The sequence below is a fragment of the Geospiza fortis genome, unplaced genomic scaffold (assembly GCF_000277835.1).
Source record: "Geospiza fortis unplaced genomic scaffold, GeoFor_1.0 scaffold229, whole genome shotgun sequence".
In the NCBI taxonomy this organism is placed as follows: domain Eukaryota; kingdom Metazoa; phylum Chordata; class Aves; order Passeriformes; family Thraupidae; genus Geospiza; species Geospiza fortis.
Window position 1 is genome coordinate 2090426 of NW_005054357.1, and position 27060 is coordinate 2117485.

At 39.6% G+C, this 27060-nt stretch overlaps 1 protein-coding gene across 1 annotated transcript in view; it reads left to right on the plus strand.

The window, feature by feature from the left end:
- Nucleotides 1–2213: 2213 nt before the first annotated feature.
- The window catches only part of DENND1B (DENN domain containing 1B), a gene marked incomplete at its 5' end in the record, with an annotated part of 147632 nt that continues 122785 nt past the window's right edge, over nucleotides 2214–27060 (plus strand). The window contains one exon of the mRNA XM_031059156.1: nucleotides 2214–2298. Within this exon, the coding sequence (XP_030915016.1) occupies nucleotides 2214–2298 (85 nt within the window). The remainder of the gene's footprint in view (nucleotides 2299–27060) is intronic.

The window sequence follows — 27060 nt, forward strand, 5'->3', positions numbered from 1 at the left end:
CAGAGCTGCCCGCCGTGCCCCTGCCCGCCGCGGGCCGAGGCTGTTACAGGCATCCCTTTAGGAGGTCACAGAATTGTCAGGGTGGGGAGGGAGCTCTGCAGATCATCCCGTCCTCTCGCCTTGCCAAGGCAGGGTCATGTAGAGCAGGTGACACAGGAACACTTCCAGGTGGGTTTGGAACGTCTCCAGGGGAAGACTCAACGACCGTCCTTGGGCAGCTTGTTCACTGCTCTGCCGCCCTCAGTGTAAAGAAGTTCTTCCTCACGTTCAGGTGAAACTCCTTGTGGCCATGGTGGTTGCAGACCACCCTTCTGTCATTACGAGGTCCTTTGGGTGTTCGAGAGCACTGCCATCCAGGCTGCCCTCCGGCAGCGGCCGCCTGCTCTCGTGACATTGAAAGTGACAAGATGTTACCCACGGGTTTCGGCAATTGACAAACAGCTCCGTGTCTATACGCGCTGAACAGGCTGGCACCGCGGAGCTGGCAGGGAAACGAGAGACGAGAGACAGGCTCACAATTCTCAGATTAGTTTGACACATTTTTGACACTTCTGAGTGTAGTGGGATGTGAAGAGTAAACTTAGAAGAATTTTCCTGCAAAAGGAGTTTTAGAGTACTACAGTGAAAGACAGAAGGCAGTATTACTTCAAAGACCTTTTTTTGAGAGTAACTCATCTAGGAGTTGAGTTAGAAACACTCAATTGGTGATTGTAACACAACCTGATTCACATTAAAAAACCCCAGCCTGAGAGGATAAACCGAAGGCCTAAGCTAGACCAATGTCACGGGGAGATGTCGTTTCTTTTAAATGAAGGATTTTTGTGGTTCAGTTTTCTAGGTGACTCAACCAAGCCTTACCAGTTTCATTCTGAACCTGCTCACCGGCCAGAGGAACAATGGACAGTTTAACACCAGATTAAATCTCCAATGTCCTGGATTTACGCTGTTGTAACTCAGACCAGAATTTCATCTCCTATATGCAAGATCAGTAGATAAAGGATTTCCCCAACAAAATGCTTTAAAATGCAAGGAGAGTGTGATATGGGCAGGTTATGTCTTCATAATGTGCATTAGACTATAATTGTGTATCTCAATTGATGATGGTGCTGAGGTCAGTGAAAACATGTACTGAATCAATTAATTTGTGACAGCTGAGTTTTTCCCTGGCTCAGCCTTTGGATTTCATTCAATACTTTATTTAAAGAAACAACGTTTTAATTTGCTGTATGCTTTATGTGAAGCATTCTAGAAACCTGGAACCAAGTCTTGTTTTTTTTGTTTCCTATGCCTAAATCTCCAGCTGATTTCAGTGGGAGTGTTACACAAGACAGGAGTTCCACTGCCTTTTATGTGGTTAAATAGATAATTGATATGGGTGCGGTTATACCGCTTGTTTTTAATATAAATAGCAGCGTGCTTGGTAGGCAGAGAGGGGTGGATGGCGTGGTAATGGCATTTAGGCCCGTTTCAATGAATATGTAGTTTGGGATTAGGTTGAGTGTTAATTGCTGTTGGCACACGCAGTTTGTTATTATCATCAGGTGGAAGAGGCGCCGGCCGTCACCCGCAGCTGCCCTTGACGGCTGCTGCAGATAGGGAGGCTCCCTCTTCCTGGCTAGCTCGGGCTTGTGGCCATCCCCACTCAGTGCACTCGTGGTGGCTCTCGCAGTGAATCACGCCTGAGGTTCAGCCTTTAGAGCCCAGCTGGCGATCAATATCTGGTGAAAGAGGAAGCCAAACGAGTCTCGGCCTTGGGGTGGTAATCAGGTGTATTTAAAGAACAGCGGCTAAACACAGCAAATTAAAATGGAAGTCTAATGATGGGCTATTCCTACTTAGTAGAAATAAGACATAGCTTTAGAAAAGGCTGCCTGCAACTCCATTAATGTTGCAGATTGATTGACTGATTGATAAGGAGCTTAGCAGCTCTTTTTTCTCAACGTTTAGATGAGGTATGGTGAAGTGACTTAAAAGCTATTTGAGATATAAGGCAATGACAATAAAATGTAAATAAATCACACAGTTTAGCTTGTTTATCTTTCTTATTCCTTTCTTAAGGCTGCATAGGGAAATGCCACTTTTTGGTTCTTCCTTAGAACTAATCTGAGTACTAATTTTGTTTTAATGATATTTTAATTCTATTTATTATTCTACAAAAAGAATGTAAAGAATGGAAAGTAGAAATAAGATCTGAAATATGTATATTATAATTGGTTGTGTTTGTTTCTTCTAGGGAAAATCCGGAACGTACCTTTGATTTGGTACTGAAAGTAAAATGCCAAGCTTCAGAAAACGAAGGTAATACACTGTGCCTATGATATTTATGTAGAGAAATGAGAGCTGGAAAAAAATACTCGGCATCCCAATCTAGTGTTATTTTCTACTTTGAATTGCTTTTGGACTGAGGTTGTGTTAGAATGTGCCTATGATTATTTTTTTTGCTTTTTAAAATCTATTACTTTGTAGTTGTTGTGGGGTTTTGTTATGTTTTCATTTTAGCTGTTGTAAAAATATTTTTGTTCTCCATAATATATTTGCAAAACTTGGACTTGAAGTGTATTTTCTACTCTTAAAATGTTGATTTTTTTGTGTAAGATTTCATTTTAGAAGAATCATTGACTTCTGTCTATCAGGGGAATGTTAATTTGATCAGCGTGATAGAGAGAAAGTAAGTTATTTTCTGAAAAACAATAGGAAGAGACTTTCTTTGTGGCTCATGTTTGGCAGCTGCCCTGGTTTGCTGCACGATACAAACAGCAATGAGGGCTGCCTTGAGCTTGTATCAGCCGTCACTTTCACATCTCTATAAACACGAGGTAAAAGAGATGTAGTAGTGCAAGAGTTGTCTGAGAGAGGCTTTTTTTTTCCTCTTGGGTAAAAAGAAGATGGGCTTTCCAGTACTGAAATTAAAGTGACCTCTTGAAAGTCCACTGGGGGAACTGGGTTCATGTTCTCATCCGAGGTTGTTGGCCTTACAAAAGCAAAGGGAGAGGAGGAGTCTTGTCAGGGTTGTATTGTAGTCATGTTAGTCTGTGACAGCTGTGTCTTAATCACAACTATAAAAACAATAAACTACATCTTAAAATAGACTATATTTCTTGTCCTACTGTGCTAATGGATACTGTTTCCAGAGTTTACTACTTTAACAAGTAAGAGGCCTGTAGAAGTTTATAGCCCCCAACTATTCCTTGTTTTTTTTATATTTCAGACAGTGTTTCTGTTATTGTGAGTTGTCAGAATGTGCCTAATGTGTTTGGGAAAAAAACCCTTTTTGTTGAAGCTAAACAATTGTAGGCCTTCAGGTCTTTTAATTATTTTTGTTACCAGCCAGCACCCTCCAGTTCATTGCCTGCTTTTTTGATTTAGTGTTGGTATTGTCATAGTTTGGCAAATCAGGTGGACTTTCCTAACTATGATCATAGTTGTGGCTTGGATCACATGTGCAGTTTTTGCCTTAGTGATTTCATAGATGATGTCTGGGAACCCTGCTTAGCTACTTGACTTGGATTTGTTTCTCCTTGCATTGTGCTTTTAGTCTCTGCCCCCACCCAATATCCCTTCCTGGGGGCCTGCTCATGTCTTGGCTTAGTCCCTGATTCAGGCTGCAAATTCTATTCCCTTTCTTCCTCTCCCCCTGAGAGCTAGACTGTTGGTAATCCTTCCAGGTCTTCATCTTGAAATCTTGAACAGTGTGGGCATTTTCCTTCTGTGATCAGAACATGGATCTATATCCTTTTAATTCCTTTTATCTTGTATTTAACTTCTCATTTTTCTTGTGCATCTTTCTGCCACTGCTGCCATAAGAAACCACTTCTCATTGCATGCAGCTCTGTGAATGACTGACTGCCTACACCTGAATTTTGGTCATAGGCACTTCCCTTGTCTCTCTTGCTTGGTAGTTTTGCTGTTTATCACTTGTCCTTGTGGAGAGAAGCATCTTTAAGAAATCTGTGTGTCTCCTTGCACTGTGACACGAGTTAATGTGGGGACTGTTTGTGGCTGTATTGTGGTTGCATTCCCTGCTATTCCCTTTTTTGTCACAATTGCTTCTATGCTCTGTGGGCTCAGTTGCTCTTGGTTCATGGGGTGGCCGAAGATAGGAAGGAGGTTTGATACGAGTAATTTTTTGGAGTCGGCAGTGTGTAACTGGTGAGAGGTTCAGGGGTCTTTAGCTGGCCTGCAGCTTGTGTTGATTCTTGCATGCTTCCACAGATCAGGACAAAAGTACAGTCTCCTTTTGCCAATCTAACAGTGCTGGCTGAATATTCCAGTTACCATCCTGTTGTACTTGGTGACCCATCTGGGATTTGTTTTAATGTCTTTCATCTCATATCTAATTCAGATAACAAACTCACTCCAGTGAGGGCTTGACATCATATTTACATATGGTATTATGAGCACAGTGATGTATCAAATTAATATATCTGAATGTTAAAGTTATCTAAAGGAAATTCACAAGGGACAGAAGTGTATTGTCTTCAGTGCCACTTTAGAAATGGAGCACAAAGCTTGTCATGCAAAACAGGGAGCTTTCAAGGTTGGTTTATTATAAGGCCTAACAAATTTGACAGTTACCCTGTATTGTAGGTCTTGCCTTTAAATAGATTTTCATGCTAGGATAATCTTTTGAATATATCATACTTGAAAACATGATCCATTCACCTGGTTCTTTGCTCATGCCTCTTTCTTTCTTATGAAAGAGATTTGTGTTTAAATAGGAGCTTTCTCCCTCGCATCCCATCTGCTCCTTGTACTTGATCCTGAAGCTATGTCAGGACTGAATTTGTGACATCACTGTCACCAGTGTTGCCGTGGAAATATCACAGCCACAAAATTATGATCTCCCTGCATGAGTGAGCAGCAGGAGAAGCCGATTTAGGAGCGAACAAGACCTTAATGTGACCCGTGTATCTCTAAGCTTTTTCTTTTCAAGCTTTGCTGTAGTCTCTGTTTTCTTGTATTTTCATTTCCCTGTGCCAATGTATAACTGTTCTAACAAATCAAAATGGAGGTGGCCTTACTGCATGTGGAGCTCTTACTAGGATGTTTTTATGAGGATGCTGAATGCCTGTAACAGTATGATATGATTAAGAATTTTGCTGTTAAAATTGTTTGACACTTTTAGAAAAGCAGTTTTTCTTAACTTCTTAATTACAACATAGCTCTCCAGGAATGTCAGTTTTTCAGACTTTACATTGTCCTAGGACTGTTCCAACTAGAAAGGATAATACATACATGAAATGGAGCAGCATATGATTTCTTATATGTGTTAAGAAATTTGTTCTTCTAATTATTCCACTAATTATTTTCAACATAGGTGTTTACATTGAGTAGAACCCAAAGAGATTTCATCTAACTTAGTAAGAATTTATTGCTTCATGTGTGGTAGGTAGCTCTTGAATTGGTTACAGGCTCAGTTGTGCTAGCATGTATTTATTTGTAGGTGGATCAAAATTTTGTTTCCCACTGGATACATGGTTTCTGGATTTTTTGTGATTTAAGAGTAGCTTACATACTTGAATATTTGTTACTCTGTTTTAAACTACAGGAATGCACAGTAGCATTGCTAGATCAGTGATCTTCCAACTCTTTCCTCAGACAGGAGAGGGAAAAAAAGGATACTCTACCTAAATATTTTCATAATTTCCTTAACAGTTTAGGATATATGCTTACTGTATTTTCAGAGTGAATCTCCAAAGAGGAGACAAAACCCTTAAGACCAACATGAGATTGTAGCCCAGATCATAACTTTGGGTCCTTTGCACTGCTGAGGGTAGCAAACATCAATTAGTAACTAGTTGATGTGACAGCTTTTACTTAGGAAAATTCATAACCCATTTCTCACAAGACTTTTGAGATGAATTAGCTTCTGTTCAGCAGAGTTTGCTAAGTGACTGGGGCAGAAGTGCTAAGCTATTCTAACAGCCTGGTATTTGCTAATTGTGTATTTGGCTTGCAATGTGAGTAGCACCTTACAGAAGAAAGTTTTACACTGCCTTCCAGGCAATTGCATATTTCTGTAATTCTTTTCTGTGTTATTCCTTAATGAACAGCGAACAAGAAATAGCAAAAATGTGTGCTCAATTTAATATCAGCAGCAGGCCTTCTGTATTAAATTTTCACTTACAGACCCATAGAGCAGCTTGATAACAGATATTATCAAACCTGCTCTGTTATTTTAAGGACAAGAATTTCTCTTTAGCTTTAGGGTGAAAAGTTTTTTGCACTTTGAGCTGAGTCACCCTTACTGGGTATCAGGAGTGAAGCAGTGGTTCAGTTGTCTTAAGTGCACAGACTTACATAAGGCTATTGCTCAACAGCTGCACCTACAGCAGCTTTACTCTCCTCCTGGCACTCTTTTGTCCCTTGAAAATTACACTGCAGCTGGCACTGGAAGATGGGTTGGAACCTAGGAATTGTCTGAATAAAGCTGTCTGCAGCCTTTTTTTTTTGTCATCCAGATCCTTCTATCATGAAAAGTAAATTGAATTTCTGAAAGGTTGAACTTTTCCACATGGACATGTCCAAATGAACAGTGCCATTGTAATCACTGTGAGGAGTGTATATTTATCTGTGAGGACACAAGCATGTACAGGTTGTACATACACACCTCTAAGTCTGAACTGTGGGTTTGAGTTAAATGGGCAGAGATGAAGCTGGCAGTTTAACTCAGTCTATAAATTTTATATCCTGTGCACTTCCCGTGCACTGATTCTATTAAAAGTGGATTGCGGATGCAAATACAGCACAGATAGAGCAGCCAGCAGTAGAAAAGCAATGTGCAACAGCTTCTGTGAACATAAAGTTTTCAGCGTTTCTGTCCACAGTTTCCCAAGAAGATGACTCAGATTGGTTTCAGTGTGGTTAAGAGAATGCTGTTTGCTATACCTTCTTTTTCTTTGATTATAGCACATAAAAAAAAAAAACCAACAACAGAAAGGCTCCTCAGAGGCTGCAGGTAAATCCAGAGAAGTCAACTACTGAATTGTGGTTTGGGTCTAAAGCAGTCCTGACTGTTAAAGTTTTATTTGAAAAGCCTTTTAAAGTACCAGTTCATTTTATGTCCAATCTAAGAATAATTGTTGGAATACCCTTGAAATTTGGTTGCTTTGTCTCTATTTCTTTTTTAAATGCTAAGAAGTCTTATGTAGCTCTAGGGCTAGATAATGTGATTTCCGGAGAAGGTGTTAAATAGGTTGTGTTGAATTGCATGAATAACTTCTGTAGTTTATTTTCCTTCTGCCAGAATGATAATAAATCTTAGTGATGTGTGATCTCCAAAATATTTTTCTTTAAAGGGCCTTAAATTCATTAAATTTTCAAGAAGAAGCCACAAATCCAGTTTAATTGAGTGTTGGTAGAGTTAAAAACTGTATGCATTAAGTCCAGAAATTAGTTTAGAAATGCAAAATTCTTTCTATGAGGTTTGATTGCTCTCTGTTAAGGTACTAACAAAGTATGTAAATCCAGAAAGGTCCCAGTTCCAAAACCAAGTTTAATGCAGTTGGTAGTTTTGTCCAAGGGTAATCTGTCTTGCTTTGGTAAGGCTTAGATTTAGTCTTCCAAAGCTGCCTGTAGGATGTGGACAGAGCAAGCACCACTTTTTCTTCTTCTGTTTTTTCTTCACTCTAGAGAGTTGTTTGTTAACCACATTCTCTGAGCCACTGGGTGTAACATGCTGATCAAGATAACTTCTTTCCTCTGCTCTACATTTTTTTGTACAGCATCTCTTGAACCCTATGAAAAAGATAATTCTATCAGAGTAACATATGAGGAAGTCTGCAGGATTTTTTTTAAGAGCAATAAAAACTTTTGATGCAGTGGTTATATACTGCTAACCTTTTTCCCTTTTGGTTTTAGCTGGAAGGGTACTAAATAAGTACTGGCCCACAGAAAATTAGGTTTCTCTACTTTTTTAAAGCATGCTCTGTTCTTCAGGTGACTGTGGAGAGCAACTTTATGTTGCTGTGAACCAGATAAGCTTTCTTAAAGTATCTAATTTCTGTGTATATTTTAGTCTCAATCACTGTATAAACATATTAGAATTTCTCAACTGGTAAAATGTCATTTGACAGCATTGGATATCTGCTTATAGTCTTAGCTTAGATGCAGTTTTTGTGTATTAGAAAAAGAAAGCAACTTTGTTTTTATATTCTTCAGAAGTTTCATTGAGCTTAACATCCGCTCCCCTGCTCCCCTGCCCCAACTCATTAACTCATGTTATTTAGGTTAGTGCTACTTCCCTGTAGTGGTTTCTTGCTATTCTGTTGAAATTTCAAATTTAAAAAGGACATTTAATCTGGCCTGGTTTCTCTATAGGATTGATTGATGAGGAGAAGAAACTATCACAGCCTTTTGTTGAGGGTTGTGTAAATGCTTTGAAGACAAAAGCAGGTAGTATATGAAAAGCAGGTAGAGCATCACTTGTGTCCTTTAGACAAAACCAAGGAATATGAGCCAGAGTTTGGCTGAAGTTCTCTAGTGTACAAACACCAAGCATAGCTGTAAATCCTTCATAAATTATCATCTTTAAACCCTCCACTTGTAGCTAAATGAGTAATTTCATTGTGTTCAAATTTCTGGCATTTAATTGGAAAGCCCCTGAGGGTATGAACAATGTCTTCTGTGTGTTTGGACTGTCACTAGCACAGAGTGGGTGTTGGAAAATTATGAACAACAAAACCAATTAAGACAAGAATGATTCTGCAGCTAAGATAAAGATGGGCATTCTGATGCTTTTTACCTTTTCCTTCTTTTCTCCAGAGACTGAGAAATGCAGTGTAGTCTCTATAGTTTTCAGCTTCTCCACAGATGCAAAAATGTAGAGAAAAATGTTGCCACTTTTTAGTGTCTCATTTCCTACAGATCTTTTTTTCCACCAACCTCCAGAGATTCTTGGATGTATGTGTAATTTGGAGGTGGGTGCAGATATGTGTGTGTAGGAGGGGAAGGGGTGAGAGCTGCTGAAGAAATAGGTCAAGGAAGCCCTTTCTCCTATCTCGCCTGCATTCTTTACCAGGGTGAAGAGACCTCAGTGGGGAGGGCTGACCCTGCTCCCCAGCAGCCAGGGGACCGTCCTGGGAGGAGTGGCAGGCTCTGCTCTGCTGCAGAGATTCCAGCTGCAGTGATGTGGGGCCAGGCTCTGTGCTATCACTGCTGGTCAAGATGAAGTGTTCCCCTGCAGGCACTTGCCCGGCTGTGTCAGTTTTTCATGTTGTGCCATATGCCACTTTCAGCAGTGTGATCGCGTTTTGGGCAGTGAAATTAAAAGAGAAAAACTTGATGAGTTAAGGGATACAAATTCTAAGCTGGTATAAAAAGGATTTTATATAAAATGGAGTAGAATGAACCAACTAGTATTAGTATAACTAAATATAAGTTGAAAACAGCAATGTGTGTAATGTAGTCAGTCAGTATGAAAGTTGACATTCTTGTGCTTTTTTCAAATTTAATTTTAGTTTCGTTTTAGTACTTCACTATTTGAGATGGTTGCCTGGGGGATAGTTTGTGGGCTTTTAAATTGCTTGCATTCAGAAGTGTTAAGAGTTTGCATATTTTCCTAAGCTAATGTCAGCATGCTTCAGCCCTCCCACACACTGAACAGCCAGCCCATCGTACACAGAGATTTATCTTTCTTCAATGGGATATTTTATGCTGCTTCCTCTCTTTATATATAGTGTTATGACTTTTATTTTTTTTAATGTATGGAGGATTTAAAATCTGCTGAAGAAACTTTGAAAACTGGTTCAACTTCCAAGGTTTTAAATGCTTTTTTTGCAAAGCTGTAAGACACTTCTCTGTCTACCACTAGTTTGAAGAGGCTGAAGTGTAGGGTTTCCTGTCTGGTTAACAAAAATAGTTTTTTAATTCTTTTTCCTTTACCACTGAAGATATTATCTGGAGAATGGCAGATATGTATAGATGCACATGCTCATCATCAAACTGTTGAAATACATACTTCTGTATATAAATAAAATAAAACATGATCAGGGCTACAAAGGGAAGAGTTACACAAGTTTTTGTGAAGGGCTTAAAAACCCCTGAAGCCAAGAAAAGTGCTATTTTTATTCCTTAAAGTAATGTAGTAAGAGTGATTTGAGCCTAGCATTGCTTTGCAACTAAAATGTTAAGAATCTGTATTTTTCATGGCTGATGTGTGATAACTCCAAGATCCTGGTAAAAACGTGATATTTACAGGCAAATACTTCAGGTGGAAGATTCTATGTGACTGACAGATAAAGTAATAAAATGCTGAAAACACTAACTTCTGATATTTGCTTTTAATATTTTTCCATATATTCTGGAGAATTGTAGCTTTATGCTTAGAACTGAATAATTTGGATGAACAAAGACTTTTTATATTTTGTGAATCTGGTTTAGGAGAAAATTTTAAAACTTACTACTAAACTTTATTGGGAAAAAAGAAGAGAAAAAGCAGAAGTTAAGAAAATAGGCTTGAACAAGATTTTGGGTGTGGTATCTGTGCTTCCTGCCCTGGGAAAGCCAAGGCAGCAGTTTACAGTCATACTGTGTTCCTTTGCAAAATTCTCAATCCTTGTTTGGAAGGTTTTGTCCAAGTGTTAAATCCTTAATTAGAAACAAGGTTTGAACAACACCCTTAAGATTATGTTTCCTGAATCTGGTTTCTTTATGCATTTAAATGGGTATTCAGATGTAGATTGAAACCTAGGTAAAATTAAAAACTTGTGTCTGAAAAGAGCATATTGGTTAGGGGTTCTATGGGACATATTTTTAAAACTTTCTTAGTTAATGGCAAGTTTGATCATCATAGAGGCATAATCATCATAACCAAGGTGTTATTTTTCTGTAAGTGGTTTAACACTGCATAGGTCCTTAAACTCAGAACCATAGAATGACACAAATACTTCCTGTCCATCTGACTTCAGATGCTGTTCAATATCAAGGGTTTTATTTGTTGCGCCACTTAAACCTGTATTAGAGCACATACAAGTATTGTTGTGTTGTCATTGTGTGGATGGGGTGATATGTTTGCTTTTGGGAGGAGGCAGTTCTTTTGCTGTGTCAAAGGGCTAGCTAAACACAAAAATCTCTTTATAGTTAAATACTGGATGCTAAATTTTGAATTTAACTGTATTGAGATAGTTGCACTTGACACAGAGAAGCCATGCTGATAATGATTATAGGCACAGCATTATTTCCTTCAGAAGTTACAAAGAAAAGCTTAACGTTTTAAGGCAGCTGTTTCCAGGAGTGAAATTGAGTTATTATGGAACAGTGATGCTATTATTTTTTTTTTGTGCTGCATTTTAACGTGAGGATATAAAAAGTAAGAGTGGTTTGTGCTACATTGAATGTGTTTGTGTTCTGTTTAAATGCAAAATAAAAAAAAGTGCAGCATAAAGGTAAAGGACAAGGGTTGTGTGGTGATTGCAAAGTTACCTAGAAATCTTTCTACATAACCTAAGTCTATAATGAGTTTGAAATAATGGAGTGAAACTACTGTGCCTTTAGAGTGTCAAGAGAGAAACAGTTACTGTAACTTGCTTGTAGTCTTGCTGGCAGGAGCTGATCCTTTATGCATCCTGTTCCCATCTTCTGGAAGCCCTTTGGCTCCTAAGCTGTGTTTGCTGTTTGTGTTTCACTTCAAATAGCTGGCGCTGCTAAAAGCATGAGGGAAGCATCCCTCCTGCTTCTGGTGGCACCTGGCAGGCTGGCTCCGTGGGCACGCTCACCATCCAGCTGCTGGGGCTGCCTCTGGAGCTGGCAGGAAAAGTTCATTGTGCAGGTCACATAGGGAGGGACTGATGGGATTTTCATGCCATTCAATGTAGCATTGGCTGTTGATTCATCTCTTAGTGTTGATTTCAAGTATTTCAGGTTTGTTAAATGTATTGCCAGTTCAAGAAGCTAAACACAGCTAGGTATGCCCTTACTCTGCCCTACCATCTTCCTGTTTGCTTTGTGTTGGAATCTGTTTGGGTTTTGTTAAACTCCTGTCCTGTTTTTGAAGAAATGGGTTCGATAACTGTGGTGGTTTTCCCCAGTTTTTCTGTTCACAACAAAATTTAGCTCCTAGGAAAAAAACCACATACTCAAAGTTAGATCCCTGTCACCTGTGGGCACTTTGAAGCATTGTAGATCTGGAGATCAATTAAATTTTCATTTTGTGTGAACAAAATTCTGGCTAAAGACCACAAATGTACTAATTAGTATCATGCAATTAATTCATGGAACTGAAAATAGTTAACAGCATTGTGACACAGCAGAGGAAATTCTGATGAATTTTGTGTCCAGGAAAGACTTGTGCTGGTATTTATCCTCCAGGTAGCTTTTCCCTCTAAGAGTACTGCCAGTTTAACAAGAACTTCAGTTTCCTAGTAGCTGATGAACTTTGGCTGTCACATAGAGGAGGCTGTGATGTCAGTGGTTCTGTGCCAGGACAAGTAAAGCTCCCTGACACCGAAACTGAGTTAGGTGAGGTTCTGAGCATTCAGTTTCAGTTTCAATCAGGCATTTTAATTGGTGCATCTGAGTAAACCTGTTTTAGATTCTGGGAATGGGCATGTTGCGTGCTATGTGTTTCCATCTGCTTTAACTTGGGTTTGCAGCCCTCTAGCACCTTACTAGTTCTAGTCTAAAAATGCTTTTACAAGTGTCAGGCAAAAAAAACCCAAAAAGTCAGAACTAGCAAGTGTAATTAATAAGTAAGGAATTTATAAAGAACTTTTTTTTTTTTGGTCTTGATATAATATGCTGTATTATACAAAGAATTATTTGAAAGATATATTCTTTTGCATGCTGGTTGTGATGTTAGAAATCAATACTAGGACACTGCTTAACCAAAATAAGCTTGAGATGACCACCCCTTAAATGCCTGGGTGAAAACATTTTTCATTGGCAATAAAAACATTAATAAACTAAAGCCTGTCTTAAACTGTGTGGCAGCTAATGATGGTGACTCTCTTATTTTTAAATAAACAATTTTGTGTGATGTTACTGGACGCTGACAGATACAGAAGACTGTCACTGAGAATACTTGTGAGGTAATGCAGTCCTTGGAGGGAATTTGCATTGTGTTTTCAGCAGTGAACAAAGCAGAAATCATCTCAGCTCCTGGTATTGGGGAAAGTGATGAAGGACAGGGTAAACCAGATCAAACAATAATAAAAATAAACTAAAGTACCACAATTTTCAGTGGAAGTGAAATAGGATGAATTTTGGAAATAAAAAGATAGCGAATTGTGTTGGTTGTGGTCAGCAGAGCTCTTGAAGCCAGTAAATCTATGAGGATGGGCAGATCCCAAGCATTTGCTCTGTAATTGCTGGGGAGCATTACCTTGGTCTGCTTATATGATCTGCTTCATGCAGTTTAAATAGATCAGGAAGATCTGAAACTACAGCATGCGTTGGAGCTCTAAAAAGAGATAAATACTTTGCTTCCAGCCCAAAATTATTTCGGTTCAATCTGGGGGTTTGCCTGACCCTCCTGATGTGGGTTTGTGTCTCTCAGCTTTGAAACACTGATTTTTCTCTGCATTTCCCAGAAAACTTTGTGGTAACAACATTTGCTGTAAAAGAGCCCATCTGTGTGGCTTCTCCTATCTTGTTGTTTTGGATGGTGATGCTTTCTATGGCTGCTGAAAAATACTCTGTATGGTAATCTGTGTGAAAATAAGGATACCTTGTTATGAGATGTTCTCTGCAAAAGGAGAGTACCCAGTAGAAATTTTAGCTTTCTGGTGAACAGTGGCTGTCCTTCATATGCTCTCCAGCTTTTAAAATATGCAACAACCCATCTAAAAAGAGAAGTACAGACTATAAAAATTGGAATGTGTATTCAGTCACTTCACAAGTAAGATGTGGCCTAGGATTGCAGAATGATCTATGCATTCAGCAGTTAACATTATCATTAATGACTTTAGTAAAAGAGCCTGGAATTAATTCAACTCAGGACAGTTGCAGAGGTGCTCATTACAGCTGTGCTGTAGCATGGATTTAGAGCTAATCTGTGTAAAGTAAATATATACCCTTAGTAGATGCAGTTCTGGATTTCTGCTGAGAACATAACTGGGCTCTGTATGGACCCAAATCAGAATTTCTCAGATTATGCCCTAGGAACATAATGGGATTTTATGATCTGATAAAAGAGCATTGTTTGTTTTGTGTCTCACCATGTACACTCCTCCTTTTATCTTAATGAACAAGGAAACTTGATACTGGCATGTAGTACTGGGGGCCTTCTGCTACTGAAGTTCTGCTTCTGTGTATTTTAACACTAGAAATTATTCATCTAAGCCTGACCAGTATGTTTTAATTGTCAGCACATCTTGAAATATTCATCTTTCAGGGAGCAAGACAAAAAGTCTTGCTAGGACAGAAAGTGCCAGAACAGCATAAACAATATTTGCAAACAATGTGATGTTTGGAAGCGCTTTGTATGCAGAGAGATCAAAGTGAGTTTAGTCTTTTCTTTCTTTGCTTTGTTTTGTTTTAAGAGCTATATTTAGTTAATGTTGCTTTGGGTACGTAGACCAGTATATGTTACTTAGCATAGCAGTGAGTATAGCAGCTTTGTGCTTGTGCATTGAACAGAATGCAAATCATGAAACAGATACAGATAGCTTAATTTGAGATAAATGTTGGAAGTTAAGTGTTACAGAAACTGAGAAAGTACCTTTCTATTAATCAATGTTCCAGAATCTAATTTTTTTCTTTAAGTCATAGCAGTATATATTCAATTAATATATTTAATAGGAATGTTAGAAGTTCTGTCATGTTTGTAAGCCAAAAAGAAATTATAGTGTATGTTATCTTAAATTAATATTCTTTTCAGAGAGCAATACTGATCCATTACAAGAAAATAGTATGTTTTGAAAACTAAAGAAACCAAATCTGAAATATATATCAATTGTTATAAAGTTTAATTATCATGTCATGCTTGTACATGGTTCACCAACATTTATGGAGGCTTTTATTTAACTTCACTGGGTATTAACTAGATGTACTGGAATATTGCAAATATGCAGAGTTAGGCAGGGACAGTTTTTGTTCCAGGTCTTCTTTGAACACCAGTGGCCAAGAGAGATCAGGGTTTTCAACTTCATTAGGTTCTTCTTAAGAAAGCATTTACTACAGAGCAGCATTGGAAAATGGTGTTTTGTTGAGATCTGCTAATTGACTGCTCTAATCTGAAATTCTTAAAACGTTCTAATAAAATTTTTAGTTGTCATAAGATAAAATATGTGAGCAGTGAAACAAGAATTCTTCCATATGTAGCTGTGTTAGAAGTTATGGGCATTGATAGGATGCACAGATGTGGGGGTAAAATCTGCTTTATGTACAATGAACTGCAATCCTCCCCTGTAGAATTATCTGTGCTTAGAAAACTGGTCACATACACTAAAGATAAGGTAGTTCAAAACACAGTGTTGTATAGGATACCAGCCAAGTCTGGTCTTCAATAGTGCTAAGTCAACAAAGAAAAGCACTTTATAAACAATAGATGAAATATCTTCCTAACTTGTGGCTAGATAGGTCAGTAGTTATTAATAGGATACAAAATCTTTCAGCTCTGGAATATGTTTACAGAGCTCTGATATTTTCTTCCTTCTTCTTGTGAGTGTCCTGTTATTGTCTTTGCTTCCTCCTTTGCATGTGTGAGATTTGTTTTCATTTGACTTAGCAGTGCTAAGGGAAAAGGATGAAAATACCCCCAACATTTTAAGGGCCATACATAATCCTTAAACCTTGTTGGATTTTGCCTTGTTCAGCCAAACAGGGAATGGCTCCACAAAGGTAAAACACATTCTCTGCTTTAGTAGGAAGTGCAAGTACCAGTCAGTGTGAAGGGAAGTGTCAAAAGCCCGGATCATGGTGCTGAAAGCTTGGCTGATGCTTCACTGTGGGCCACATCAAGGAGCTTTACTGCTAATAAGCGTCCATTAGGCAAGTTCTGCGAAAAACCACAGGTCTTTGAATAGCATTTTGCAGGAAGTAGGTGCTTCAATATCTTTAAGTAAATGACTAATACTGAGCACAGTCCATTTCTTGGTACTACTTCTTTGGTGGTAGTGGGAAGTGTTGCTGTCAGGTTGTTGTGCAAGCTGTCTTTCCACAGGCAGGAGGGAGAAAGCAAAAGCTCTCTCAATTACAGAAGCTGTGTTGGTGGAATTGAAGTAAAACTGAGTGGATGAGCAGTCCTGAAACTGCCCCAAAGAAAATGACATATACATGCTGGAATTCAAGATATAATTGCATTATAGAGAAATTACATAATTTTCCAAAGTGCTAGCTTTTGTGTCTAGAGTAGGACACTCCCAGTGTTGCTTTGCTTCTCTGAACTTGTCGTGCCTGAGAGAGCTGGCCCAGCAGAGCTGGTGGGTGTCTGTGCCTGTCACGGGGTGCAGGGCTCCCCAGAGAGCAGCAAGGAGACATGCAAACAAAATCCAGTGACCAAGGGCTGATTTCAGGGAGGGAGCAGATTAGGACTTTGCTTCTGTGTTGCATCACTTCTCATGCCTTTGTTTTTAGAGGGGAGGATCTTGCTGAACTCTGTTCTTGGAGTTCAAGGTACCGCACAGATGTGTTACACTTAAGATAAGAGACTGCATTTGATTTCTCTCTTTTTACTCAATAAAAGCAATGTGCATAGAGTAGTGAAGTGGACTGTGAGTCTGCTTCAGTTCAGGCTGAAAATTCTGTCACATTTGTAATGAGCTTTTAGCATTTCAGGGCATCTCATAATTGTTTCTGTTAATAGCAGATTGGTATTGCGTTCTGTGGAAGCAGATTTGAAAACAATCAGTGTTTTAAAGAACCTAAAAAAGGAATGAATGTGATATGAAATTTATGAATGGATGAATCTGTTCTGAGCTTCCTTTTTGTTGCCAAAGCCTTCCTGTATATTTAGCAAAGAAAAAACAAACACTGAAGTTTATGTTTTGTTTTTTTAAAAAACAAGCTGAGAATCTATCGACTCTCATTCCAAAAGCAAAACAAAGAAGTTATGTATTCACTTACCCTTTATAGAACCTTTTTTGGGGAAAAAAATGAACAGTTTATAATCAGAATTCTCTTAAGTAATTTACAAGTGTTACTGGAGGATTATATTCAGTAACCTTTGTCTTAAACTTAGCTGCTGGGCTTTGTGGTACTTGAAATGAATCGTACATTGTACAATGGCTTAAAATCTTACTCATTTGTAAGTAGATCTATAACTCCCATCTTTTGAAGGAGTTTTAGTAATGGAATAATTGAGATTAAAGTGACTTGTGTCCGAAGTGGTGGTAGACAAGCAATTATTGTGTATTTGTTGGTGTTAAGAAGGAGTTTAGATGTACATCTGTGTGTAGTTTTTGCTTCATTAGCTGCTTCTAGAATAGTGCGTATTGCATAATTGTTAGATCTTCATTTTACTATATCCTTGAAGGTCAGGAATGAGAAATAGTGTAAGCGTAAGAAAGAACAAGATGGTATACAAGAGCACATAGATGAAGACAAAGGTAAACCAAGTCATCTGTGCAGGGTGGTTCTTAAATATGTGTTGTGTGTGTTTGGTTTATAGCTGTCTGTAAAAGAACTTTCTCATGGTACGTCAGAAGTAAGATTTCAATATCTTGCTCAGTATCTTAATGAAGCAGCCCCTTATCACAGTGCAGTTGGTTCCCTGTTTTTCTGTCTTCTTGTTTTTGGGTTTAATTTTGGGTGCAAATGTATATGTGGGAGGAATTGTGACTGAGGCTGTTTGTTAAGAAGATGCTCTATAAATTTGAAAAACAACAAAAATGTATTCTTAAATTAGACTTCGGTGTTAAAAATTTAGCTTGCTGAAGTTTTGTGCAAAAGAAAGGTGTTGCTTCTCGTCATCAGGGCAAGTAGAGATTCTGGAATTTTATTCACTGCAGATGAGTTATGTGTGCACTTCTTGATGTTTAATGCATACATGATCCCTATTGCATGTTCTCTTTCACATAGCTGGTAAAACACTGGTTAATAAAACCAGCTGAAGTTAATCACAGCAGGTGTTGCAGTTCAGTGCTTTGGTGGTATTGGCCAACACAACCTGAAGCTGACTCAAATATCCAGGAAATGTCTTCTGAGAGATGCTTAACTCTTCTTTCCAGATCTGACAGTTTAAAATAGGTCTGATGTTGCTGCAAGGAGCTCAGCGTGTGGTCTGTGGAAATAAGGCTGCCTGCTTGGAACAAAACACCTGAACGCTCAGTCTAAAATATGCACTGTGTGAAGCTCTTTCCTGCTTGTATCCCAAACTAAATCATTACCCATTTTTAGTGATCTCCAAAAGCATCACATCTCCCTTTTGCATGTGTGAAAATGTTCTGTCCTTCCTCACTGTGAATGAAAGGGGATCAGTCTGGCTAGGGAAGGGCCTGGAGGGCTGCCCCTATCACCTGCTCTGTCCATTTGTGTCCCTAGTGAGACTACATTCTTGTATTTCTAACTGAAAGAAAAATGGAAAAGGTGTCAGAATAATGATTCTGGCCTTCAAGGCAGAGAGGAAAAACTGGGAGGAGGTTTTGCAGGAGTTTATTCCTCTCTCTGCCCACGTGCACAGCTGGTGGTGCTGGGTGTAGGCACAGCAGGCTGTGTGTCACTGCCCAAAAACTGCCTTGGTGGATGTCACCATCATTGCTCCTGCATGGGTACCCATGGTCACCCTCGGTTTGGAAGCTGCTGAAAACAGACATTTTCTCTGAGTGAAATGGGGGCCCATCTTGTGCAAGCCCACTGGGGTTTGAGCTCTCTTTATACCCTTGGCCTTGGCAGCAACCTTGAGCAGTCCTGTTGGTGGCTGTGGTACAGAGTTTGTGAGCAGGTTCCTTCTCTTTGTTTTAATTATGCTACTGTTGATTCCCTTGGATTATAGTTTTTGGAATTTAATCCCAAGACATAGGGATTATTTATTTTATTTATTTCCTTTTATTAATTTGTTCCATAGGTGATGTTTTACTCCCCCCATAAGCTGTGTCTCTCACCTGAACGTATAATTTATTGAACCTGCCCGAGAGTAGATGCTTTTCCACACCTAAGTTATATTATTTTATATTTTTCTCTCAATCTTTTTTTGAGTTTTTAGGACAGGTTGGTCCAACCTAGTGTGCTGTGGATTTCTGCAGAAGCTACAGGGAGAATTTCAGTGTTCTGCTTTTTAAGTCTCCCACATTAATATTTTTTTGTCCTATCAGTAACCTGGTGTAGAGCTAAAATTATTAACCACAAGACAATCAATTTCAATTATCATGTTCTTGAGTTAATGCTCTGTATTTCTTACTTCTCAGACATTTTGTCTTTCTGAAATCAGTTTGTGTATGCTCTCTGATAGGCCTACATATGTTTGAAAATGTGCATCTTGTTGAATAATTCTCAGTCAATAGCTGACCTGCATAAGCAAGTTCTTTGGTACCATGAACAGAATTACAGTATTAGACCCTCTGTTGTTTTTCTTCTGTAGCAGCTGCGTTGTTTTGGGGGGCTGACTTAGGTTCCTGTGAATGGCTGGTCAGCTTCAGAGAGTGCTGACTCACCCAAGGAAGATCTTGTGTGTGAGAAGGCAGATTGCAGTGGACCTGGAGCAGAAGTGTATCAGATTGCAGTGGACCTGGAGCAGAAGTGTATCAGATTGCAGTGGACCTGGAGCAGTGGTGCAGAAGGCAATCCCTTGCAATTTAACTGCAGTAAATGCTGTATTGCTGTGTTTTCAGTATCACTTCTGGAGATGGGGGGCAATTGGATGGGGTTTACACATGGTATCTCCAAGGAGAGGTAGTTCAGTGCATGGCTGAGGGTGCCTGTGTTCCAGTGGCAGTGCAGCAGGTATTTTACTGCAGGCAGTGATCCAGTGTGCAGTTCATCTCTTCTTGGGAAGCAGGCCACAGTCTTGGGAAAGATCACAGAGCCTAAAGCATCCCAAGTTGACTTAAGCACTTTTATAGCTAAAGAGATTATTACCCAGCAGTCTCTAGGTTTGACAGCTATGCTGTATGGGGATTTTTTTTTAAGGGCATTACAAGGAACATTAAAATACTTCCTAAGCATGACTGACCTATGTGGTAGAGGGAGATGCTGGCATGTGCCTGATGTCAGAGGACAGAAGACAGAGAAAGTTCTTACCTTCTGATTTCTGCTTCCTTTGCAAATCCAACCTTGTTTGCCTGTTGAGGGAACTGAGGTTGTTGTTAGGCCCTTTCTGGATTGTTGCATTTGTGTCCAGACTCCCAAATCCTGTCGCTTTCTGCATGCTGTGGCCATGACCAGGCACTGTGGGGTGCTGGTAAAGGATAAACGTTGTTGGTTTTTTTTTTTCCTGTTATGACAAGGACGATTTCACACTTTCTTGTTTCAGCACAAAACACACTTAAAAAAAACCAAACCACCCCCCCCAAAAAACCTAGCACACCCCCTCATGTTCCCCCAATCAATCAACCTATGCCAGACAGTAATTTGTTTGCCTCTTATTTTGAGACACTCTGGCTCTCTTTTCAAAACAGATTGGGGAAATTGATGAGAGAGATGCATTTCCTCAGCTGTGCCTTATTCTGCTAGCAAAGCCCAGGGAATTCTTTCCAAGTGCACACTCAAAAGAGGCCATAAGAATTCCAGCAAGATGCAAACATCAGTTTTTCTGCAATAACAAATTATTTTCAGAGTTTCAAAATATATCCTATGCTTATTCAAACATTAAAATATTGCTCAGATCTAGATTTTTTCCCTGGCCTACTTGTTTTGGCTTTTTTTCTCAAGATGAAAGAATAGATTTTTATTAACCTAACTACTGTTAGTACATTTATTAATGTAAACTGTCCTGCTACTCTGGATTATTCATGCTACAGCAGTGCAAGTGTTGCAAAGAAACAAATTACAAATCACTGCAATGTGGGGTGTTTTTTTGTTGTTTTTGTTTTTTTTCCTTTGTTTTTTATTTGGTTTTTTTCCCCTGGAAAATCCAATGGTTTGTTTGCGCTCTAACCTTATGGATACCCTGTCTTGCTTGCAGTTTTCCTTACAGGTCTTGTTTGATACATCAAGGCATAAAATACTTGTGTTACCATACTTTTATTTGCTGAAGATAACTGAGACAGTGGGCAGTAGTGACTCTAAGCTTTCAGTTAATTTTGGAAGATACAATTCTTTTTGTATGTCTTGAGTTCTGCTTTAGTGTATCCATAGTGAGTATAAAATTAGGCTCTGCAAATGTCCAGAATGCTGTGTGCTTGGGTATAATTTAATAATCTGTGTATTATTTTAAAGACACACATAAGCAATGGCTGGTTGCTTATAAAATGCATTTACTGACCCATGAGTTAATTGATCCCTATGACTACTTAAACCTCAGGGCTTTAAAAGTTTTTCTCTTATCTTTATGTTAAACAATGGAAAGTTTTACCGTATGTTCAAATAACGTCTTCATCAGGTTCACAACAGGATACCATAGTTAATTTTCAGTTGAGTGCTTTACAGGATTTTCTTTTTGCTGGCTGGTTGGGTGAAAGTCTAGACACTGAGAGATGAGGCGTTAGAGGGGCCTCACAATATAGTTATTGTGAATGGTAAGTAGGAGCAGCTTCCTCTGATGTACGGACTCCATGCCCAAACCAGTGGTACAAAGGCATAGCCTTTGTTCAGGGGGATAGGGGCTAATCCGAATGCTGCACACTGTGAAAAACCTTTTATGGAAGGGAGGAAAAACTTGCCTTGAAGGTGAGAGGTCAGCAGTTTAACCTCTGACTACAAAACAAGAGACCAGTGAAGAATGGGACGAACAAGGGGGAAAAATACTTCAAGTACTCTATTCTTTGTTTATCAGAAATGGGTCAAGCAAATGAGTGTCAGGAATGGTTACAGGAGTTCTGATGGGCTGCAAGGAAGTCTGAAGATGTGCTCTGGCTTAGTTGTGCATTGCTATGCAGTTTGGAGCTCACATAGTTCTCTCTTAAATGCTTGATAAAGTGATCGCCCAAACAAAATGAGATCCTGAAAAGCACAGACACTCTGCTCTCTTCCTCCTTAGCCCATATCAGGTCCTTTTGTTATTAAATTTTTATTCTAATTTTCTTTAGTGTAGATAAACATCATTTAGTATTTGGCCTACTAACTCTTTGCACTGTTTCTGGGCTGTTTTTTGAAATTTGTAAAGAAGCATCACAGTAATCACATACTCACACGTGTTCAACAGGCAGTGAGATGGGTCTCCTTTAGCTAAAGCCATGGATCTTTGGGTGGTCAGGGCTATTGTGCAACAGCAGGGGAGAGCTGTTTCCAATCTTCGTGCAAAGGGAATATGGCGGCTTTCCCCTCTGATCTCATTTTGGTATTATCAGTGCTGGGAATTTAGTCACAATCCAATTAGAAATTATGGAAGTTATGTTCACCAGTGGTTAAGCCTCCCATATTCTCAGGTTCCACCCTTTTGGACCAATGGGTTGTGCTACTCTTGGCTCAGGCTGGGAGAAGATACCAACAGTGATTAGTACACTTGGTGCACTAAAGCTCCCTGCTTGGCATACAACCATTCCTCGTGCTTCACTACATCCAGCCCATGAGAAGCGCTGCTCACCTCCCTCCCGGCCTCTCCCAGCATGCAAAAAAGCAAAGAAGACATAATGCCTTGCTTGGGCACCTCTGGAAGTTTTATACTTCACTGGACATAGATGTATTGTGTATATGAGGTAAATTCCTCTTCGTGCTTCCACACAAAGGGATTAAAGCTAGGCTTTGTTGTTGACCCTCTTCACATGTCACATCTTCAAACACTTGCTTATGACCTGGACAGCTTTTAGGCCACTTGCATTCAGAGAAGTGATCAGGAACCAGCAGTGTTCCTCAGCAAGTCAGTGGCAGGGCCTCTCAGCACCTGGGGAAATAGATTTTGGTACAGGCTTGAATTTATTTGTGCTTGGAAATAGCACAGTCTCAAACATTGTGCATCCTCTGACCTTGGCTGAGTTTAATCTTTTGTTTCTCAATTTCACAGATACCCATCTTTCTTCTTTTTAAATATTTTAGAGGTAAATTCCTCAGAAAGGTGGTTCTAAGTATACTTCCATGATCTGACGCATCTGCAAATGAAAAAAAGACTTCATTTTTCTTGCACTCCCAGGAACTCTGGGTTCACTGATTTGAAAATACAGCATTTTAGTGGAGACCTTGTTAAACATGCAGAGTTCTTTATTATATAAATCCTAAATGAAAGGCTTAGGATAGTGGCTGTTGCTGGAATTACCTGAACAGGTGATTTCTATAGCTATTAAGTGAAAGTAAAATGAGGAACCCTTTACAGTCTTTTTGCCTTGCTCCTAATAGGTTAGTTTTGTCACCTTATGAATTGTGAACTTTTTGGTTTTCCAAATTTGATGGGATCAAATGGTGTTCTCAAGCTAAATGACTAACCCTTTTGCCCTTGGGTAAGCACCAGAAGTTAAAATATTGATGTATTTTAGAGTAGGTACCTTTCATTGTATTCTATCAACATTTGGAAAATAAGAAACAGAGTTTTGTTCCCCCCATAATTATTTCTTCTGCAATCTTGAAAAGGACTCTAAACCTCTTCTTTAATGGCCCTTTAAGATCACTGAGTCCAACCCTTAACCCAGCACTGCCACCTCCACCACTACACCATGTTCCAAAGCACATCTACATGTCTTGGAGTACCTCTTAGGGATGGTGACCTCCTCGCTTCACTGGACAGCCTGTTCCAGTGCTTGACAATTTTTTCTATGAATAACTTTTTCCCTAATATCCAATCTAAACCTCCCCTGGTAAAACTTGAGGCCATTTCCCTTTGTCCTTCTTTTCACCTGGGGGGAGAGACAGATCCCTTACCTGCTACACTTTCCTGTCAGGCAGTTCTAGAGATCTCTAAGGTCTCCCCTGAGCCTCCTTTTCTCCAGGACAAACACCCCCAGCTCTCCCAGCTGCTCCTGATGAGGCCTGTGCTCCAGACCCTTCTCCAGCTCTGTCACCCTTCTCTGCACCTTCTCCAGCATCTCAATGCCCCTCCTGAAATGAGTGGCCCAAACCAAACACAGAGTTCAAGGTGCTGCCTCGCCAGTGCCAAGTACAGGGGGACAATCCCTTCCCTGGTCCTGCTGGCCACGCTATTCCTGATCCAGGCCAGGATGCCCTTGGCCTTCTTGGCCACCTGTGCCCAGCTGGCTCTTGGTCAGCCACTGTCCACCAGCACTCCCAAGTCCTCTTCCACCAGGCAGCTTTCCAGCCACTCTGCCCCAGCCTGTAGCATTGCACAGGGTTATTGTGGCCACAGTCCTCACCTGGCATTTGCTCCAACTGTACCCCATCCTGTTGGCCTCAGCCCATCCATCCAGCCTGCCCAGATCCCTCTGCAGAGCCTCCCTGCCCTCCAGCAGGTCATCAGCACTCCTGCCCAGCTACGTTTCATCTTCAAACTTATTGAGTGTGGACATGATCCCCTCATCCAAACCATTGCTAAATGCATTAAACAGAATTGAAGAAAGGAAGATACACTTTACTGTTTCAGGCAGAATGTTATTCTGTGGATTTTGCCTAATCCTCTGTGGTCTTGATAGGAATGAAGAATTTAAACAATAATAAGTCATTTGGGATAACTGGTTAAAATTGAGATGTGATATTTGCACATCCATGATTCTTGAAGTCTATTTTTAGTATTTTCAGAAATTAGTGGATTTTCCCTGCTCTGGAAAGTTCAGGGATTTTGTTTATCAGAGTGATGGAAGACTCAAGATAAGAGAGGAGTTATCTGAGGCATGCGTGAGAGAGAATGTATGTCTTTGTACTGGAAAAGTGCAGCAATATTTTCGTATCCTGTGGGTTTTTTTTTACTAATTATAAAAACAATGAATTAAGAAGGTGCTATAAGAAGTGCATTCTATCCCACTGATTATGACATTTTCAGCATGAGTGATTATGATTAGTCTTTTTTATAAAAAATGGAATTAGTTATTTTAAAGCAACTTCTGATTTCTCTAGCTGCATATTGAATTGTTCTTGGTGGGAAGTATATGTGCATGGGTAGTGATTGCTTTTTGCTGCAGCACAGTGTATTTTAATGCAGGAACTGGCTTGTCTGAAAACATTTTAATGTTTTTTTCCAAAAATTCTTTTGCATTTCTAATGAAGATTGGTTGACACCTGTGATTAATTCTTAGTCTTATTAATTCTTAGCCTTTTTTGCTTTCCTGTTAAATGATCAATGTTTTCTTAGGCTCATCCAATCATGACTCTAATTTCTTTAGATCAGAAATTATTTTGCTTTCAGCTTTTAGCATTGATTCCAGCTGTACACTGTGCTGGTCTAGGATCTTGCATGCATTTATAGAGCTCAACTGTGCTCCTGGAGGTGAATGTCTTTCATTTTCAGAAATAAAACAAAGAATAAAGAGAAAAGCTCCATGTGGTTACCAACTTGTTATCTGTACAGATGCATTGAGCTCTCCTCTTAAGCCTTCCAGTAGTGAACCTGCAGCCATGGCAGCAGCACTGTCTTACTGGTGGAGATGCAGAATGTGCAGGAGGACAGAGAATGAGTGTGAAATGACTAGAAGTGATTAGTGATGTGGGGCTTGTAGGAAATCTGAGGTTTCTTTAATCAGCTGTGTCAGGGAAGAAGCTAAAGTACATAGATAATGGAGCCAGAACAATGCAGCCCTTCCAGTAGCATCAAACCCTTCCATGCAACACTGAACGTGGAGAAACTGGGCAGTGAGAGAAGGGCAGTGGTTGAGAGGAGTACTTTTAATGAAAATTTTCATACAGATTAATGTAATAGAGTAATAATGTAATGTTACATGTAGCATGTCTATCTTAGCTCCTTGTCCATTCTGTGTGTAGACAGCTGTTACTGTTGTGCAGGTTTATATTTGCATTCAGAAATATTAGCACCAGATTTATTTGGGAAATTGATATTTTCAGATGAGACAACCTTAATTTATGCTGTTGTTGATTTAGTTGATGTTTCCTTGTTCTTTCACATCAATAATCATATTATCATTTTTCACCTTGCTAATTTTTTGACTGCTGGGTGGTGCATACACAGGCATTACTCATGCTTTCCCTGGCCTCATCTCACTTCTTTCTGCTGTAATGCTTTTAGGAAAGTAAAATCATTACTTAAGAGACAGAAATGTTCAGTTGAAGCATATGGATGGCCCATCATTCTGCAATGTTCCCTTCCTGTAGTTTTTATTTTCCCACCTGCAACCACCTCACTGCTTTCCCAAGTGTGTACAGGTCTGCTTTCTTTCTCCTTTCTCCTCTGTGTGGTGGGAAGCACTCCCTGGGCTGCTGCCTTGTCTCTGTGAGGGGGCGATGGCCCAGCTGGAGCTGCTCTGCCTGGTGGGTCTGTTCTGGCTTTGCAGCCAGCCAAGCAGCCGGCCTGGGCTGGGCTCCCACCCACCAGTGGAGCAGTGTTACCTTGCAGGGTGCCTTTGTTGAAGGAGCTGCTTCTGACAAAAAAGTTCTTGTACTTTTTGAACAGCTAGTTTGAATGCAGCCTGCTGAAATGGGAGAAGGCAGCATCTGACCTTGCCTTCTGGAAAGGCTCAATTTACAAAGGATGTGTTGAGTTCTGACCCCTCATGGGCCATGCGAGTGCAGCGTGTTGTTTTGAACTTTAGCTTTTTCTATTAGAGTGAAATATATTGTCTGCTATTATCACACTGTTAAATTAATTTTCACTGTTTTGTGCATGATTTATTTGAGATTTCACTGGACAAAGCAGGCATCAGGCATTGAGGTTTTGTAAGATAAACAGCATTGCACTTTAACCACATCACCTTACTTTGTGATGGGATGTAAATTAAAGTCATGCATCTACATCACCCTTCTACTTTTCTATTCTGAATAAATACTATTCTGTTTATCACTGAATTATGTGATACCAAGAACCATCTTGGAAAGTTTCCCAGTTGCATGTGCTTTGGGATTTCTAACTCAGATCCCAGATCTCATGCCTCAAGGGCTGCAGGACACAAGACCGTTCTGGTACAACCTCTTCATGTATTTCAGGTTGCTGTTTACATCTCTGGTTTTGCTGACCCCTCTCCAACACGTAATTGGAAATTT